At 38.9% G+C, this 15,610-nt stretch overlaps 1 protein-coding gene across 2 annotated transcripts; it reads right to left on the reverse strand.

The window, feature by feature from the left end:
- Nucleotides 1-446: 446 nt before the first annotated feature.
- On the reverse strand, nt 447-14,626 carry LOC113415326 (alcohol dehydrogenase 1-like). 2 transcript variants are annotated; one of them, XM_026672679.2, is made up of 9 exons: nt 14,475-14,626; nt 10,816-10,917; nt 9,476-9,617; nt 7,248-7,335; nt 6,048-6,270; nt 5,052-5,312; nt 3,859-3,994; nt 2,421-2,559; nt 447-1,435 (listed from the first exon to the last, which is right to left on the reverse strand). In XM_026672679.2, exons 1-9 carry the CDS (start codon nt 14,490-14,492, stop codon nt 1,411-1,413), a joined length of 1,134 nt encoding a protein of 377 aa, XP_026528464.2. In that variant the 5' UTR covers nt 14,493-14,626; the 3' UTR covers nt 447-1,410. The 2 variants fall into 2 exon arrangements, with proteins under 2 accessions (XP_026528464.2, XP_087819012.1); XM_087962886.1 differs by lacking the exon at nt 14,475-14,626 and adding an exon at nt 12,585-13,661.
- Nucleotides 14,627-15,610: the final 984 nt, after the last annotated feature.

The raw sequence follows: 15,610 nt of genomic DNA on the forward strand, positions 1-15,610 counted from the left end.
AACTCCTAGAAGGTCAAAACATAGCCTTATCAAATAACACGTATAGTTCTGAACGAGGACAGCATAGAACAAGGGCTGCTCCCCTCTTCCTGCTATAAACAGATTACTTAGAATGTGCTAACTCCCCTCTTTCAATTGCAGATAAATTAGCTAGAAAGTTTTGCATGCTTGATTATCAACCTTATCAATTAAGGACAGAAGGGCGAGGGCTGTAATATTTTAGTAATGAACTGATCTTCTGGGAGAGCGATCCTCTACTAGGGGTGAGAATATTGCTTATTGCCTATCACTTGCTAATGATCATGAGCCTTGGTTTTCCAAAAGTGTACATAAACTATGCTACTTTGTGTATTGGGGGCTCTAGATTTATGATTTAATCCAGAGACCAAAGAAACCCAACAACCCCAACTATGGTAGTCCACAAAAGAAATAAATGGCAAAATCTATAATTTATCAATGCCTTTATTATGGCCAACCAAAGCAACATAAGCAACAAAGAAATGTGTGTAAACATATTGTTTTTATTTCTTTCATTCCTACATTCATCCAATTTATAAGATGCCTAATCACAAAACACTTCAAGGTAGCATACAGGTTTTTTTTAATCAAACCAATGTATCATCCTAAAAGAGAAGAACCAGTTATAAAAATGGAAGGACAATGCAGGACCTCAAGGAAATTCCAAAATAATGTAAACTTTAAATATTTGATTTGGAAACAAAGTCAATCTGCATTATGGCCCATCAGAAAAATCCTTTTTTTAAAAGCTCTTCTGAAAGACAACATTGTCGGGGCTGTACAAACTTTGAGGAGATGTGGTTCTAAAGGGTAGTGGTGACAATAGTGTTGACCTAACAAGAATATTGTCCCAAGTATGGATTTGACAAAGAAAGTTCAGACATGTTTGAGATATGTCACAAAATCTTTCCAGGTAATCTTGGTGGCACACTAGCTACAAACATGGCGAAAAGCAATCTCATTTGTTTAATAGTGGGTTAGCCAATATGCAATAAGTACAAGTCTACTATTCAAAAAGGATTATAATTGATCCCATTTATTATCGCAAAATAACACATTTCCATTTGTTTGACACAATAGGACATTTCAATCTAAACCCTTTCAATATTCCACATTTGCTTTTTCAATGAATCTGGCCAACTGGTAAACATATCTTGCATGCTGTGGAAAGATGGATGGGTTTTTGCAATGGTGATGGGAGGATCAACTGACCTTAATAGCATATCAAAAGCCTTTTTCCACAACAACTTATAAATTAAATGACTTTTCATATTTGTTTACCAATTTAATTGATTATAAATGTTTTCAGCACAGATTAAATGATTGTACAGTAGAAACTGAGATGCTATTAAAACTGCACAAGAGACTGTGAGATAGATTAAATTTGTAGTTTTAAAACAGCAAAACACAGCGAATGCTGAAAGAAAAAAAGAAAGAGGAGGTTTAACATATTTGCAAGGTCTACCTAGCAATATCTAATATACACTAAGAAGTCTCTATTTCCATCTATCCATCCATCCATCAATCAATCACATTTATATAGCTGCCCATCTCACAAAAAGCAACTCCTAGACTATATGTAACAATAGATTAAAACAACAATTATAAAAACAACAGATATAAAAATATAAAAATCCACATTAAAAGATAAATATAAAAATAAATATTTATTGTTCAAATTCATATAGCCACCCAACTTACCAAAAGTGACTCTGGGCAACAGGCAACTCTCAAATGTAATAACAAATATAAAAACAGCAGTTATAAAAATCTACATTAAAAGATAAATATTATAGAAATGAATATTTATTTATTTAATCAAATTTGTATAAAATACAAAAAGTGACTCTAGGCAGTGTACAACTATTCGTACAATAACAAGAACAATTGCCATTGATTCTATCTTTTATTTGTATAATTTGGCCAAAGACAATCTTGACATTTCCAAAGTATATAGAAATTCAAGTTCTTTGGGTTGGAAAGTGACACTGATCTCTTGATCAAAAACATGTGGATTCAAATTCCTACACAGTTCTGAAGTTCAGAGAGTATCATGGGGTCCTTGGTGCTTTCTGAGCTTGGTTAGGGTGCTTTTTTTGCAGATGTTTCTTTACTAAGCTAGATAACATAATCAGAGCTAGTACTGATGATGGTACCTAGTTTGGTAATAAAACGTCTGCAAGAAAATTTTCAAACACAGAGAGCACCAAAGTCCCCACTGTTCTATAAATATTCTCTTCCATAGGTATGACAGGTTATTCTTGTGATATCACCACTTCTTAGCCTCATGTACTTTAGAGATCAGTTATAATGATGAAACTGTATCAGCATGAAATCTTTAGAAAAAACATCTGACAAAATAAGAGAAATAAAATGTGATAACCTATAATGGACAATCATACCTTTTTCCAGAAAGTAAAAGCTCAAATCCTTCACTGATCTTTTCAAAAGGCAATTCGTGAGATATTAATGCATCTGTATTAAATTTATGTTTCATATAATCCAAAACAAGTTCAGGGAGAGCATCTTTTAATTTCCAACCTGGGTTTTAAAATCAGACAAACAGGAATACTATGTGAGCTATTTGTTCTTTTGCATAAAAGAACTGCAAATTTAATTTTTTTCAGAATCATGATTCTGATTTTTCAGAATCATCAACTCTGCTGCATCAATAACAAATTTGTCCTTCAAAATATTGAAATGATGCAATTTGCGAATATTAGGCTGGTGAAAGCTGAACTGTATGCATATTCTTAAATTATATCACAATCAGTGGTGGGATTCAAATTTTTTTTACTACCTGTTCTATGGGCGTGGCTTGGTGGGGGGGGTGCAGGGGAAGGATACTGTAAAATCTCCAGTCAGATGAGGTATTTGCCAGTTCTCTGAACACTCAAAATTTCCTCTACCAGTTCTCCAGAATTGGTCAGAACCTGCTGAATACCACCTCTGATCACAATACTTACAATGATAAATACGAGAAAAGGGGCTAGTGTTTATTATTCATTTTTCATTATAATGTCATTTCTTAAGAAAATTGTAGCTAATCTCAGGGGTTGCCACAAAGAAGAAGAGGTCAACCAGAGGTGGTATTCAGCAGGTTCTGACCAGTTCTGGAGAACCGGTAGCGGAAATTTTGAGTAGTTCGGAGAATTGGCAAATACCACCTCTGACTGAAGATTTTACACTATCCTTCCCCTGCCACGCCCACCAAGACACACCCACAGAACCGGTAGTAAAAAAAATGGAATCCCACCACTGGGTTCAACCTATTCTCCAAAGCACCTGAGTGCATGACAAGATGGAAACTAATCAAGGAGAGAAGAAACCTAGAACTAAGGAGAAATTTCCTGACAGAACAATTAACCAGTGGAACAACTTTCCTCCAGAAGTCGTGAATGCTCCAATACTGGATGTTTTTTTAAGAAGAGATTGGATAACCATTTGTCTGAAATGGTATAGGGTTTCCTGTCTGTGCAGGGGGTTGGACTAGAAGACCTCCAAGGTCCCTTCCAACTCTGTTATTCTATTCTATGTTCAAGTCCAATTCCAATTCCTATTCCTAATTCTGTTCCTATTCGTATCCTATTCTGAATCTTGATCAAAACAGCATTTCCTAACCAAAGCCCCCTATTCTCTGCTTAAATCCAGCAATGGAAAATGGAGACAATTCAGAGGCTGAAACTACGCAGGCAGTAGATAGAATTCTTTAGAAGTGTCAAGACAACTTTATACAATTTTATACCAAGCTGGACCAATCTGAAACTATACATCTTATTTTGAAAAATGAATCACATACCGGTTAGAAATATCTTATGACCCACATTAGCCAATGCATACCTCCAATCAGACAGCCTATTAGTTTCCTTCCTGTGAGCAGGAGAGCGGGGTCAAAAGAGAGCTGTGATTTTGCAGGAGGTGCCCCCACAAGCACACAAATCCCATGGCCCATGTGGGAAGATGCAAGGGCACTGACCTATTTGAGACCCAAAGAAAAACAAGCTAAATAATTAAAGTGAACAGACTGTTGTCTAAGTTTTCCACAGATAGCTTGTACACAATCCTAGAGGCGTTGCTTATATAAAAAAAGAGAACATCGATACATCCAAGAGTGAACAGGAGATGCACAACCTTGGTGCATCTGACTCAGCATTCAGAAACAAGAATTAAAGCTGGACAATAGTTTCATTCAGGGTCTGGTTGTTTGGATGGAACAAACAACCTTCTCTTTCTTGTTGGAACCAGGAACCTCTTCCTCCTTACTTCTTTCTTTTACCTAGTGTCAAAATATGGGCAGTACAAGTAGTCCTTGACTTACAATAATTCATTTAATGACTGTTCAAAGTTACAACAGCAGTGAAAAAAGTGACTTATGACCATTTTTCACACTTATGATGATTGCAGAAACCCCAGGGTCACGTGATCAAAAGTCAGATGGCAACTGACTCACGATTATGACAGTTGCAATGCCCCGGGGTCATGTGATCCACTTTTGTGACCTTCTGACAAGTAAACTCAATGGGGAATCCAGATTTACTTAGAAACCATGTTACTAACTTAACAAATGCAATGATTCCCTTAGCAACGGTGGCAAGAAAAGTTGTAAAATGGGGCAAACTCATTTAACAAATGTTTCACTTAGCAACATGAATTTTGGACTCAATTGTGGACTATCTGTATATAGCTGTAACTGAAAGGACCAATCAATATATCAGTTTGCTCATTTGTCCTCTGGGTAACAGAAGAAGAGGAGGAGGAAGAGAAGAATGAGATTATTTATAATCATAATCCCAGATGTGACTCACAGATACCACTACAAAGATACCAAAGCGTGCATGTATTGGACATACTTTTAATGTTTGTATGTTCCCCAGAAGATGGAAAAAGATTCTCCCCTCCCCCAATATAGAGTATGTGACTACAAGATACTAGGATATTTTCTGCTTGAATGTTAAACCTAATATCAGAAGATGCTTTTTGCTACAAAATGGAAATTTGAACCTAAGAAATTATTGCCAACACAAATCACATACTTCTGTGTCAGTGCGTCCAATCACTTCAAATGTATAGTCCACACCAAGACCAGTTTTCTGCACAAGCACCTCATGAATCGGCTTCTCAAAATCTTGTGGGCAGATGCATTCAGTGGCTCCTAATTCTTTGGCCTTCATAAATTTATCCTTGTTGATGTCAATCCCAATAATCCTGGATGCTCCAGCTGCTTTACAACCCATGATTACAGACAAACCAACACCTCCTAAGCCAAAGATGGCACAGGAAGAACCAGGCTCAACCTGAAAAAAAAATCACACAAAGAAGAATCTTGTATTGAAAGACACTCAAACAAAACCAGGAACTGGATAGATTAAGATGGCATGAGAACTAACAAAGCCTAGGACAAGAAGGCAAACATGGACACAAAACTGAGAGTCACCTCAAACCATATGATGGGTAGTGTATAAATTTAATAAATAAAATAAATAAGACTGAGCAGGATTCAATAAAAATAGTTTTAGTTTCAAGAAAAAAAAGGCAACACCACCAAATCAACCAATGGAATATAATAAGAAGGTTGGAATACATATGTAACAAAAGGTATAACCTAGGACTGGAAAGAAAATATAATTTATTGCATGATGTGTAATAAATTGACAAGGATGTTTGACATTACTTCTCTGTATCCAAACTAGCAGCATGATAACCTTGCAAAACTTGTGCATTTAGACCCATGATTGAGTTTCCATGTTACAATAAGCCATTGTTTGCCACTGTTGCACTAAGCCACGAATCATGATTTACCAATCTTAATAATCTTAATAACTGGATTCACAACATATATCAAGCCAAAATCAACACCATATTTACAATGTACTATAAATCAGTCACAATAGATTAGGATTACTCAAAGCATAGTAGCTATATTTACACCTCAGGCTGCAGCTAAAGCAAAACAAATCAAGGTTCATTTCTAGAAGATATGGAACAAACTCTTATTCCAACCTATGCAGGAAGCATGCAGTTCTTCTTACCTTGGCACAATTGATGGCAGCCCCATAGCCAGTTGAAAAGCCACAGCCAAAGAGGCAAACTTTATCCAGAGGAGCATCATCGTCAATTCTTACAATAGATGCGTCAGGCATCACCGTGTACTCGGAGAAGGTGCTTATCCAGAGAAAGTGATGAATCTGTTTCCCCCGGCAGGTGAACCTGCTGGTTCCATCTGGCATCAGACTTTGAAAAGCTTTATAAATGCTGTTTGAGGAGATTCAAGTCAGTGTTTTGTCATAAACTGGATTGTTCAGAAATGGTCCCTGTGACTCAGGGGTGTCAAACTCGATTTCATTGAGGACTGCATCAGGGTTGTGTTTGACCTCAGGGGCTGGGATGGGCATGTCCAGCTTGACGTTACTCATTTCGGGGGTGCCTGTGATGGCCCAAGCCTCCCACCAGCAAAAAAAGGGTTCTGTTGTGGCCCACCAGTGACTAGTGGAGCTGGTAGTAGACTTGGACAGTGTGGAGGTTGGGGGCCGTCCGAAAGTTATCAGCTCCCTTCGGAGTCAGAGATCAGTGGGGCAGAAGAACAGTTGGAGCCTGTTCCCGATATGTGCATGCGCAGAGCTGCCAGGAGAAGGAAACAGTTAAGGATCAAGGGGGAGTAAAGACACAGGTGGATGATGAATGGCCCCTCCCATAGGGAATAAAGAGGAATGAAAGGGTGTTTGCAGGAGACAATTAGTTCGTTTAATTAGTGTGAAGATTTTTTCGTGACTCTCAGAGACTCCTTGCCAAGTATTTTCTTGTACAGTGTTGCGCTTGGAAGCTATCGGCTTGGCAGCTCTCCAAGCCTGGTAAGGTCTGTGGTTGTAATTCACCCTAGAAAGTCTGTTTGCCGGGACTTTGCTGCATGTGAATCATAGGAATAAATAATAATAAAAGGGTTTTTGTCGGGACAAGGAGTCTGTTTCGTGATTTTGTGAAGCCTAGGTCAGAACAGGTTCCTGAGCTCCGTTTTCAGCCATTCCTGCAACCCTCTGCCAGCAAAAATGGAGCTCGGGTGGGCCACACATTCCCCCTGGCCCCATTTTTGCTGGCAAAGGCCCTGCAGGCCAGTCCTTTGCTGTTTCCAGGGTGGTTCTGCAGGCCAGATCTAAGCACCCCGTGGGCCCTTGAGTTTGACACCCTTGCTGTAACTGGAAAACCCAAAGAAGTAATATGTACAACAAACTCACTGGGATTTGAGACAGCAGTTGGCTTTTGGACTCAAGCAGCAGTCACATTGTCCACATTGAGGCACACAGAGAGGAATGACTTTGTCACCTTGCAGGGAATAAAAATCAGTCCCAATGTCATCTTTTTGGGGTTAAAAATCCCACAGCATGTTAATATAAGTTCAAGGAATCAATATTTAGGCAGAGAGTAATTCCCAGTGGTGCTGGTTACACCAGTTCAGGCGAACTGGTAGTTGTGATCATTGGCTGGGCCTGCCCATGCAACCCTGTGATATCCTTTCCATTTATAACTCATAACATTCCCCCCAACCCATGCTGCCCAGCTGAGTTCTGTGCTGCCCCTGTTGTACTCACTGGAACTGCCTAAGTTGATTAGCTGCATGTTGAAGCAGCGTTTCACTCCCCAAGGGAGTGCTCACAACCAAAGAACTGGTTCCTAACGTAAGTGCAGCCGGCCTCTGGTAATTCCTAAGATGTATTTCAGATCTTAGGTCACCTCCTCTTTGCTATTCTCTAAAACAGCTTATTTTCTTTTTTCAGGCTTTTGCATGAGCCCGGAGGAAAAGTGCTGCTGTTTTAAGAAGTCAACTGTTCACATAATTTTTAAGTAGCTGCGACTTCCCCGCCCCTCCAGGCCCCTGAAAAGACTTGGAAAAAAAATGGGATGGCTTCTTTATTCATTTTCATTTATTCATTTTACAGCCTACACATTAGAAGAGTTTGGGTGAGAGACAGCAGATTAAAAATATGAAACAGTTCAGAACAATATTGGAACTCTGAAAAAAGCTTGGTGAAGTATAGACATTTTGGACCCTTTTAAAAATGCCATTAAGGGGGTGGGGGCATGGACCTCCAGGAGTAGAAAATTCTATTGTGTGTGAACTACAGCCGAAAAGGCATCCGTGGTCCATGACTCTAACCTCTAAGGGACTTAGTGGACCTGCTTGGCAAGGCTCTTCATGATATACCTTGATGCTACTCCATATGGGGCTCCCTATAGATATGACCAACTCTTTGATTTGGGACTGGAAGCTTACTGGTAACCAGTGCTGTGATTTTGCTAGCTTGCAAAGGTGATGTTGACTATGGATCAGCTACAGCTTCTAGTCATGTTCAAAGACTGACCCACATAGAGTTGTATGATATTTAGGCAGGAGCTGCCATTGGTAAAGCATCCTTTTAGAACAGCAAGGTATCATGCTTGCACTAGCGCAAGATTTGAATCTTGTGTGAGTAATTTTTACCTAATAAACATGTTATTTTAAAATGTGTTCGTAAACAGTGAAGTTTTCCTCCAAAGGTACTTGGACTAAAACTAGTAAAATATTACACAGAGAAAATGGAAAATAAAATTATTGTTCAAAGTGGAAGAAGGTTCCTGTTGCTGATGTCACTTTTTTCCATTATTCTGAAACCCCTTTGGTAGCCACTTCCTATACCGAAAAACCAAAGAGAGAGATTGCACTGTGTCAGGTTGCACTGTGCATAATTCTGATGAGGAGCAGAGGGTTATAGCTGTGCTGTAACGAAAACAAGGTCCCACACAAGGGAAATTCACCAATAATTTTTTCTTGTTTGTAATAAAAGTTGAATACATATTCATTTCATCAAATTGAATGCGAACTGAGAGGTCCATGGCACTCTGAACTCAGAGAGCCCCAAGGATGCCTCATTTAGCTATGAATAATCTCCTTAATAGAATGAGAATTGGTAGAAACAAATTGGCTTTTTTGCTTGGCATAATTTAATCATGTTTGCCATCTTTTATCATTTACTGATTTGGTTGAAATGTCTTTGCCTGACTATTGTGAGCAACCACCAGCTGTTGTCAGATGCCATATACAAATTTAACAATTTGTATAATTTGCTTGCAAAGTCAGCCAGATATTTAGACTGCATATGACATTTTTGTTTACCTTTTGAGCCCTTCCCAAGTACCTAAGATATTATTATAATAAACATAACAATATCAAACCATGGCTTCCAGTTTAGCTGATCTAGGCCTTCACATGTATCAAGTTCCTCCAAACAACCAACAAAATTGTAATGTATACTATGTAATTATATGTGTGCATTTAAGGAGTGTGGCATTTTGTAATTATTATCAAAAGAGAATAAGGAATCTTATCTCTTTTGAATATTTCAAAATATAGATGCATCTTCAAAATTGCCTAAAATTCCTAGTAATATACTATCTAATATGAATAATTTCTCTATCTTATCCTTACCTGGTTTTACACAAGTGACTTCTGGTCCAATACTTTCAACAATGCCTGCTCCTTCATGGCCCCCAATAACAGGGTAGTCTATGTTTGGAAAAAACCCTTTCCATACATGATCATCAGTCCGACAGATCCCAGTGGCTACCATCTGTACGGATAAGAATATGTCATTTCAATTCTTAGGTCCTATTCATATTTTCACCTAAAAAGCTTCACCGGACCCAAAGCCTATCTAATCCAGCATTCTCTTTGTGCAACCCAGAAGATGCTTTGTGGAAGCCTTCAAACAGGACAATCCTCCCAATCATATCACATAACAGTTATACAGTTAAAGGAAGGAAGACAAAGGAGTTTTAGTTTGGAGATTACATGAAAGAACACCAAATATATTGGTTTCTGTGTTGGCACTTTTCAAAATAATTTGTTTTGGGTGTTATCAAATTTTGAACAGTGGTCTCATTAAAAACTGGTTGTATAAAGTATATACAAGTTGCCTTCTTCATTCTGGATGCAAAATACTTGTTGATGCAGAATCTGGTGATTTGCATATTTCCTTTTTCTGTAGAGTACAACAGTTCTAGGGGACGCAGTGGCTCAGTGGCTAAGACACTGAGCTTGTCGATCAGAAAGGCCGGCAGTTCAGCAGTTTGAATCCCTAGCACTGTGTAACGGAGTGAGCTCCTGCTACTTGACCCAGCTTCTGCCAACCTAGCAGTTCGAAAGCATGTAAAAATGCAAATAGAAAAATAGGGACCACTTTGGTGGGAAGTAAGCAGCGCTCTATGCGCTTCGGTGTTTAGTCATGATGGCCACATGACCACAGAGACGTCTTTGGACAGCGCTGGCTCTTTGTAACGGATATGAGCACCGCCTCCCCCAGAGCCAGAAACGTCTAGCACGTATGTGCGAGGAGAACCATTACCTTGACCTTACAACAGTTCTACCTCCAGCTTATCAAAAGAAAAGCAACTGTTGCAGGAGAACAATCTCTATGGACCACCAATAATGTGATATAGTCGAGAACTTATTTCACAAGCAGGCCTGTACCCAAGCACAAAAGAGAGGTCAATAAGCTGTCAGCAATAACAAAACATTTATTCCAAAACGATTCTGATGGGAAACCCCTTTGAAAAAAAAGCCAACAAGAACTGGATGATTGATAGAGCAACCATCAACAGGAACATTTCGGATAGCAACATCTTGGTTCAAGTTTGTTTATGTTTTCCTAAGCAGTAGCCTTTGCAGCAAGTCTCAATAGTTTAGATGCAAGCTAAATACAAATTTTACTACACTAATGCAGATTTATTCATTGCAAGGGATGTCCTTTTTTTTTTTTTTTTTTTTACCTTCACTCGAATTTCATGGCTCTTTGGTGGTGCTACTTCTACCTCTTCAATCGAAAATGCTTTGCCTGGTTCCCAGATGACTGCAGCTTTACATTTAATCACCTGTGTACACATGGACCATCAAAAGAAGTCAGAAGAATGAACAAATATACCCTCAGAATATGTCTGGTAAGCCAGAGGAGTGACAAGAACTATTGAACCAGGAAAGGAAGGCGGTTAAACCTCTGGGGTTTAATTCAACAAGTTATGGCAGTTTTACCGTGGATACAATCTGAAGTGCTTCTCCAATCATTCTATCAGTAAGGAGTGGAATTAACTTAGTACCTATTGTCCAATTTAGAAGGGGGTCGAGATATTCCTCTTGATCCCTAGGCATTACCTCTAGGAGCATAGTGATGTGCACAATGGGGAAATAAATTTTTTTTCAAGCTAGGCTTTTCCCCTGTACCGACCAGGTATCCAAACTAAGTTGTAGACCAGTCCCCATAGCAGTTGACAAGCAGAGGTAGAGGGAACGGGTGCAAAAAGAAATGTAAGAGAAGGCCAGCGCACTATCTACTACTGTACCCACCCTCTCTATCAATTTCTATAATTTATTTTTGAGGCTTAATGGCTGAGAATTGCTAGGAGAACATCAGGCAAAGGGGGAGGCTGTTATTGTCAAGCCTCAAATATCTGAATCTACCAAGCATCTGATCCAGGAGAACACAGCTGTGATGGACAAAGAGCTTTTCTCCAGAGCCAGAGGAGATGGCAGGTAAATTCTGAAAGATGTCTCAATCACACGCTCACCAGGCAGGCCAAGTGGAGCCTGCTCAGAGAAAAGGAGGCAGAGACTGATATGTCAAAACCGCCATTGATTACACCAGGGATGTCAAACTCAAGGCCTGGGGGCCAGATCTGACCCACGGGGTGCTTAGATCTGGCCCGCAGGGCCACCTTGGGAACAGTGAAGGACTGGCCATGGTGCCTCTGCCAGTGAAAACAGAGTTTTTGAGGACTGCATCAGGGTTGTGTTTGACCTTGGGCTGGGATGGGCGTGGCCACGGTGGGCATGGACAGCTCGATGTCACTTGTGTCGGGGCTGCCTGTGATGGCCTGAGCGCTCTGCCAGGGAAAATGGGCTCCTGAGCTCCATTTTTGCTGGCAGAGGGTTGCAGGAGGCTGTCGCAGCCAAAAATAGAGCTCAGGAGCCTGTTTTCCCTGGCAGAGTGCTTAGGCCGCCACAGGTACCCCGACACAAGTGACATCAAGCTGGCCATGCCCACTCCAGCCCCCTCAAGGTCAAACACAACCCTGATGCAGCCCTCAATGAAATCGAGTTTGACATCCCTAAATTACACTAATATTGGAGCAGATGATTTGCTGGTGACCCTGAGAAGTAAGAACATTGAAGGTAGCTTTTCTGGCATGGGACATGAAGACACTATTGTTGATCTGCAAGCCAGAAGTAAGGCAATTCAAATTGCAATCAAAACTACAAAATCTATGTTAGTTTAGTTTTCTGCAGGGTTATAGATGGGTGAACACTTTAAACAGTAGGAGGAGAGACACCCCAGTCATATTTATGCAGAATGTTAAATGGGGTTTACTTTCAGCTAACTGCATACAATTGCAGCTGAATATTTGTAATCTGTAATGGGTTCATCAAAAAAAAGACATTATCAAGGAAGGTCTGCCTTATGTTAGGAGATATGCTTGAAAATATAATATACAGAATTGCAACTAAACATCCATGGAAATATGTTCATAAAGACATGCTTACATACCTATATGAAGTCAAGTTCTTTGAGGGAAAAAAACCCCTTCCATACCAACTAACTGAACTTGCAAAAACCAGAAACTAAGAAAAGGTTTTTTTATAAAAAGAAAACTGTACCAAATCCTATCTGGAAATATTACAGAACTTCCATCTGTTGCCAAAAACCAGTTTGTAAATTTTAACTATGTAATTAATTATCTACCAGATAAATAGACAGATGGAAGTAGGATGGTCAATACATAGGTAAGTAGGTAAGTAATAACAGAAATTAATTATGTGAACCAGTTTGGTGTGTAGGGGTTAAGGTTCCAGGTTAGTCACCAGGAGTCAAAAACCGATTCGAAGGCACACAACTGGCACAAACCGTAAAAGGATATATAGCATAAAGAGGAAAGGAATGTCTAACATGTACTGCTATGTATGCATAGCAACTATTCCCAGCTTTCATTTCTGGTCTGGCTGTAATTGTACAATCTCTGTTCACATGTATGAAATAGTTTACCCTCATCTCAAGCACACATACATTCACTTTGTTTAAAAGTAGTTTTCTTTTTCGTTTGGCAGAATTGGCATGTCATAATATTTTACATTTGTTCTAATTTATTACTAAGTAAAAAAAAGCTACTTGAGAGTCTTGTACCATAAATGCGAAACAAACGAAAGAGGAAAAGTTGTCCCCATATTTAGATGAGCTTGTAAAGCCGCAGGAGAGAGATTCTAAGAGTGAGAAGTGTTAGACCTAAATCCAAAGATTTCTGACTGAAAACTCTGCTTTGAACATTACTCTGGAAACACACGCAGACATATACCTACACTATTCTTGTTTACTCTAGGCACATTTCTCTTAAACTGCAAGAATGAGTCAGATTCAATTAGTTTTCCTCATGGCAAGAAAAAAATTAAGATTTTATTATTTTTATAAATAACTCAAAGTTCAAGGCACCAAACATATCTAAGACTCTTCTCCCTTCTACTTTCTATACAACAACATCCCTGTGAGGTGAGTTGGACTGAGAGAGAGTTACTGGGCCAAAGTCATTCAGTTAGCTTTCAAGCCTAAAGTGGAATTAAAGCTCACACTCTTCTGATTTCTAGCCTGGAGCCTTCCCCATTAGACCAAACTGGCTCTCAGTAATGTTGGACTGCTGCATGGTGAAGAATGGTTTGTCCACATTTACATGACCAAACCCTTTGAATGAAAATACCATCAATTTAAATCAAACATGGTACAACATTTAAAGCCCCCAAGGTGAAACCACCTAATAACACATTTGGGAACAAATTCTTGCCCTCAAGGCTTATTAGATGATGATGCTCCTGCTCTCATCCTGGAAATACCTCAACAGAGCAAAATAACAGGAAACACAGCAACACAGTTTTCTACCTCGTTCTGATACCATGGATTAGATCATGATTCCATTACTTCTAACCAACATCTCCAGTGCAATCTTGAAATGACTCGAGTAGTCCAATATAAAAAGATATTGTGAGTGTTTTAAATACTCCATAGACAGCACTAAGTCTTAGTACCGTAAGCACAAGGCTGATTGTGTCAGCATTTTTCTGCCTAGAGCTTAGGTGAAGAATAAGAATACTATACTCTAATAAAGCAACCAAAAGACTATACTTTTTCTAACCCACAACAGAATTTTAAATCATTTCAACAATGCTCCAGAACGCTTAATGTTTTACTTGTCAGGCAGATTTGGTTTTTGAATTCACAAGTGTTGAATGGTTCTTCAAGCCTGACCTTTGCAGAGCATAGAGTAAATCAGCACAAGTGAAATTCACAGAAATGCTCCATACATTTTTAGGCAACACTTAATGCTTCCATTTTAGAAGTGGTCTAATAACCATGTTGCTGTCCAGGCAGATTTTGATTAAGAGTCTCCCTTACCTTCCGAGCAGTCGCCATGTATTCCAGGATCCCTGCTTAGAATCTGCCCAAGCTCTTCTACAAATGACTTCTCTCCTTGATTGCTTTGGCTCTGAGGAATACATGAGCAACTTTTCTCCACCCTGTACAACACATAAAATGTTTAATCTATGATAGGCCAGCTCAGGAAGGGGAGGGTTCGTTTGCAACTGTACTAAGAAGTTCAATGTTTCCCAAGAGTTTTGTTTAAAACAACCTCCCTCTGGAGAAACCATCCAAAGATAACTGACATTTAGACCCAGAAGATAGATTCTAAAAGTATACAAATGTCAGGGCTTACTTCCAAAGAACTAAGTTTCTGATTAAGAACTAGTCTGTACCAGCAAAAAACAACAGAACAAAACACAAACATCTTTGATTGATGTTCTCTTGTTTAAATTACTTACATAAAGGATAAATACAGAGTATATATGATGCATTTGGGCAATCATATTAATTCCACAGGTTTGGTGTGCCCTTAGAATCATAATTGAGCAATGTTAGTCCTTGTGAAATAGCTATTAAGTTTGCACTGTACATATAACACATTGGCCAAGGCAAAGATTTATTAAAACAAATGACAGTTCATATGACAAATAATATAAACGGACAAGCAGCACTTCTTTTTTTATGGATCTTTAGCAAAATTCCCAGCATGTGCAACACTAATTAGCCCCTAATGTACAGCTCTAAATTTCTCACATTGTCTTGGGAATGTGAAACATTAAACATTAAATGGCTACTCACAGAAGATGGCCACACGAAAGCTGAAATTGAATGATGTGCTTAACCATAGTTGACTTATTTTATTCATTAATCCGTGACTTCTTAAGATTGATTCAATTATCCCATTTTTATTATTATTAACTTAAAATAATTGTCAAATTCTACTCATGTGTTGCTGGAATGCAAGGCTACAATGTATTCTGTATTGGCCCAATACATTGAACTATAAACTAAGTCTTCTGGTTATGTTTGCACAATATTCTAGACTAAAATATTTTTGACTACTTTGTATGTCAGTATATCACACAAGCACAGCTAGTGTAGGCTGTTCTAAGCAAAATGTAGCCAAATAAAACAGCCTAAAAGTAGATGCCACTGCAGTCAGTGAAGAG

Source organism: Notechis scutatus, chromosome 4, assembly GCF_049901735.1.
Source record: "Notechis scutatus isolate UNSWTSFEM ecotype Mainland chromosome 4, rNotScu1.2, whole genome shotgun sequence".
In the NCBI taxonomy this organism is placed as follows: domain Eukaryota; kingdom Metazoa; phylum Chordata; class Lepidosauria; order Squamata; family Elapidae; genus Notechis; species Notechis scutatus.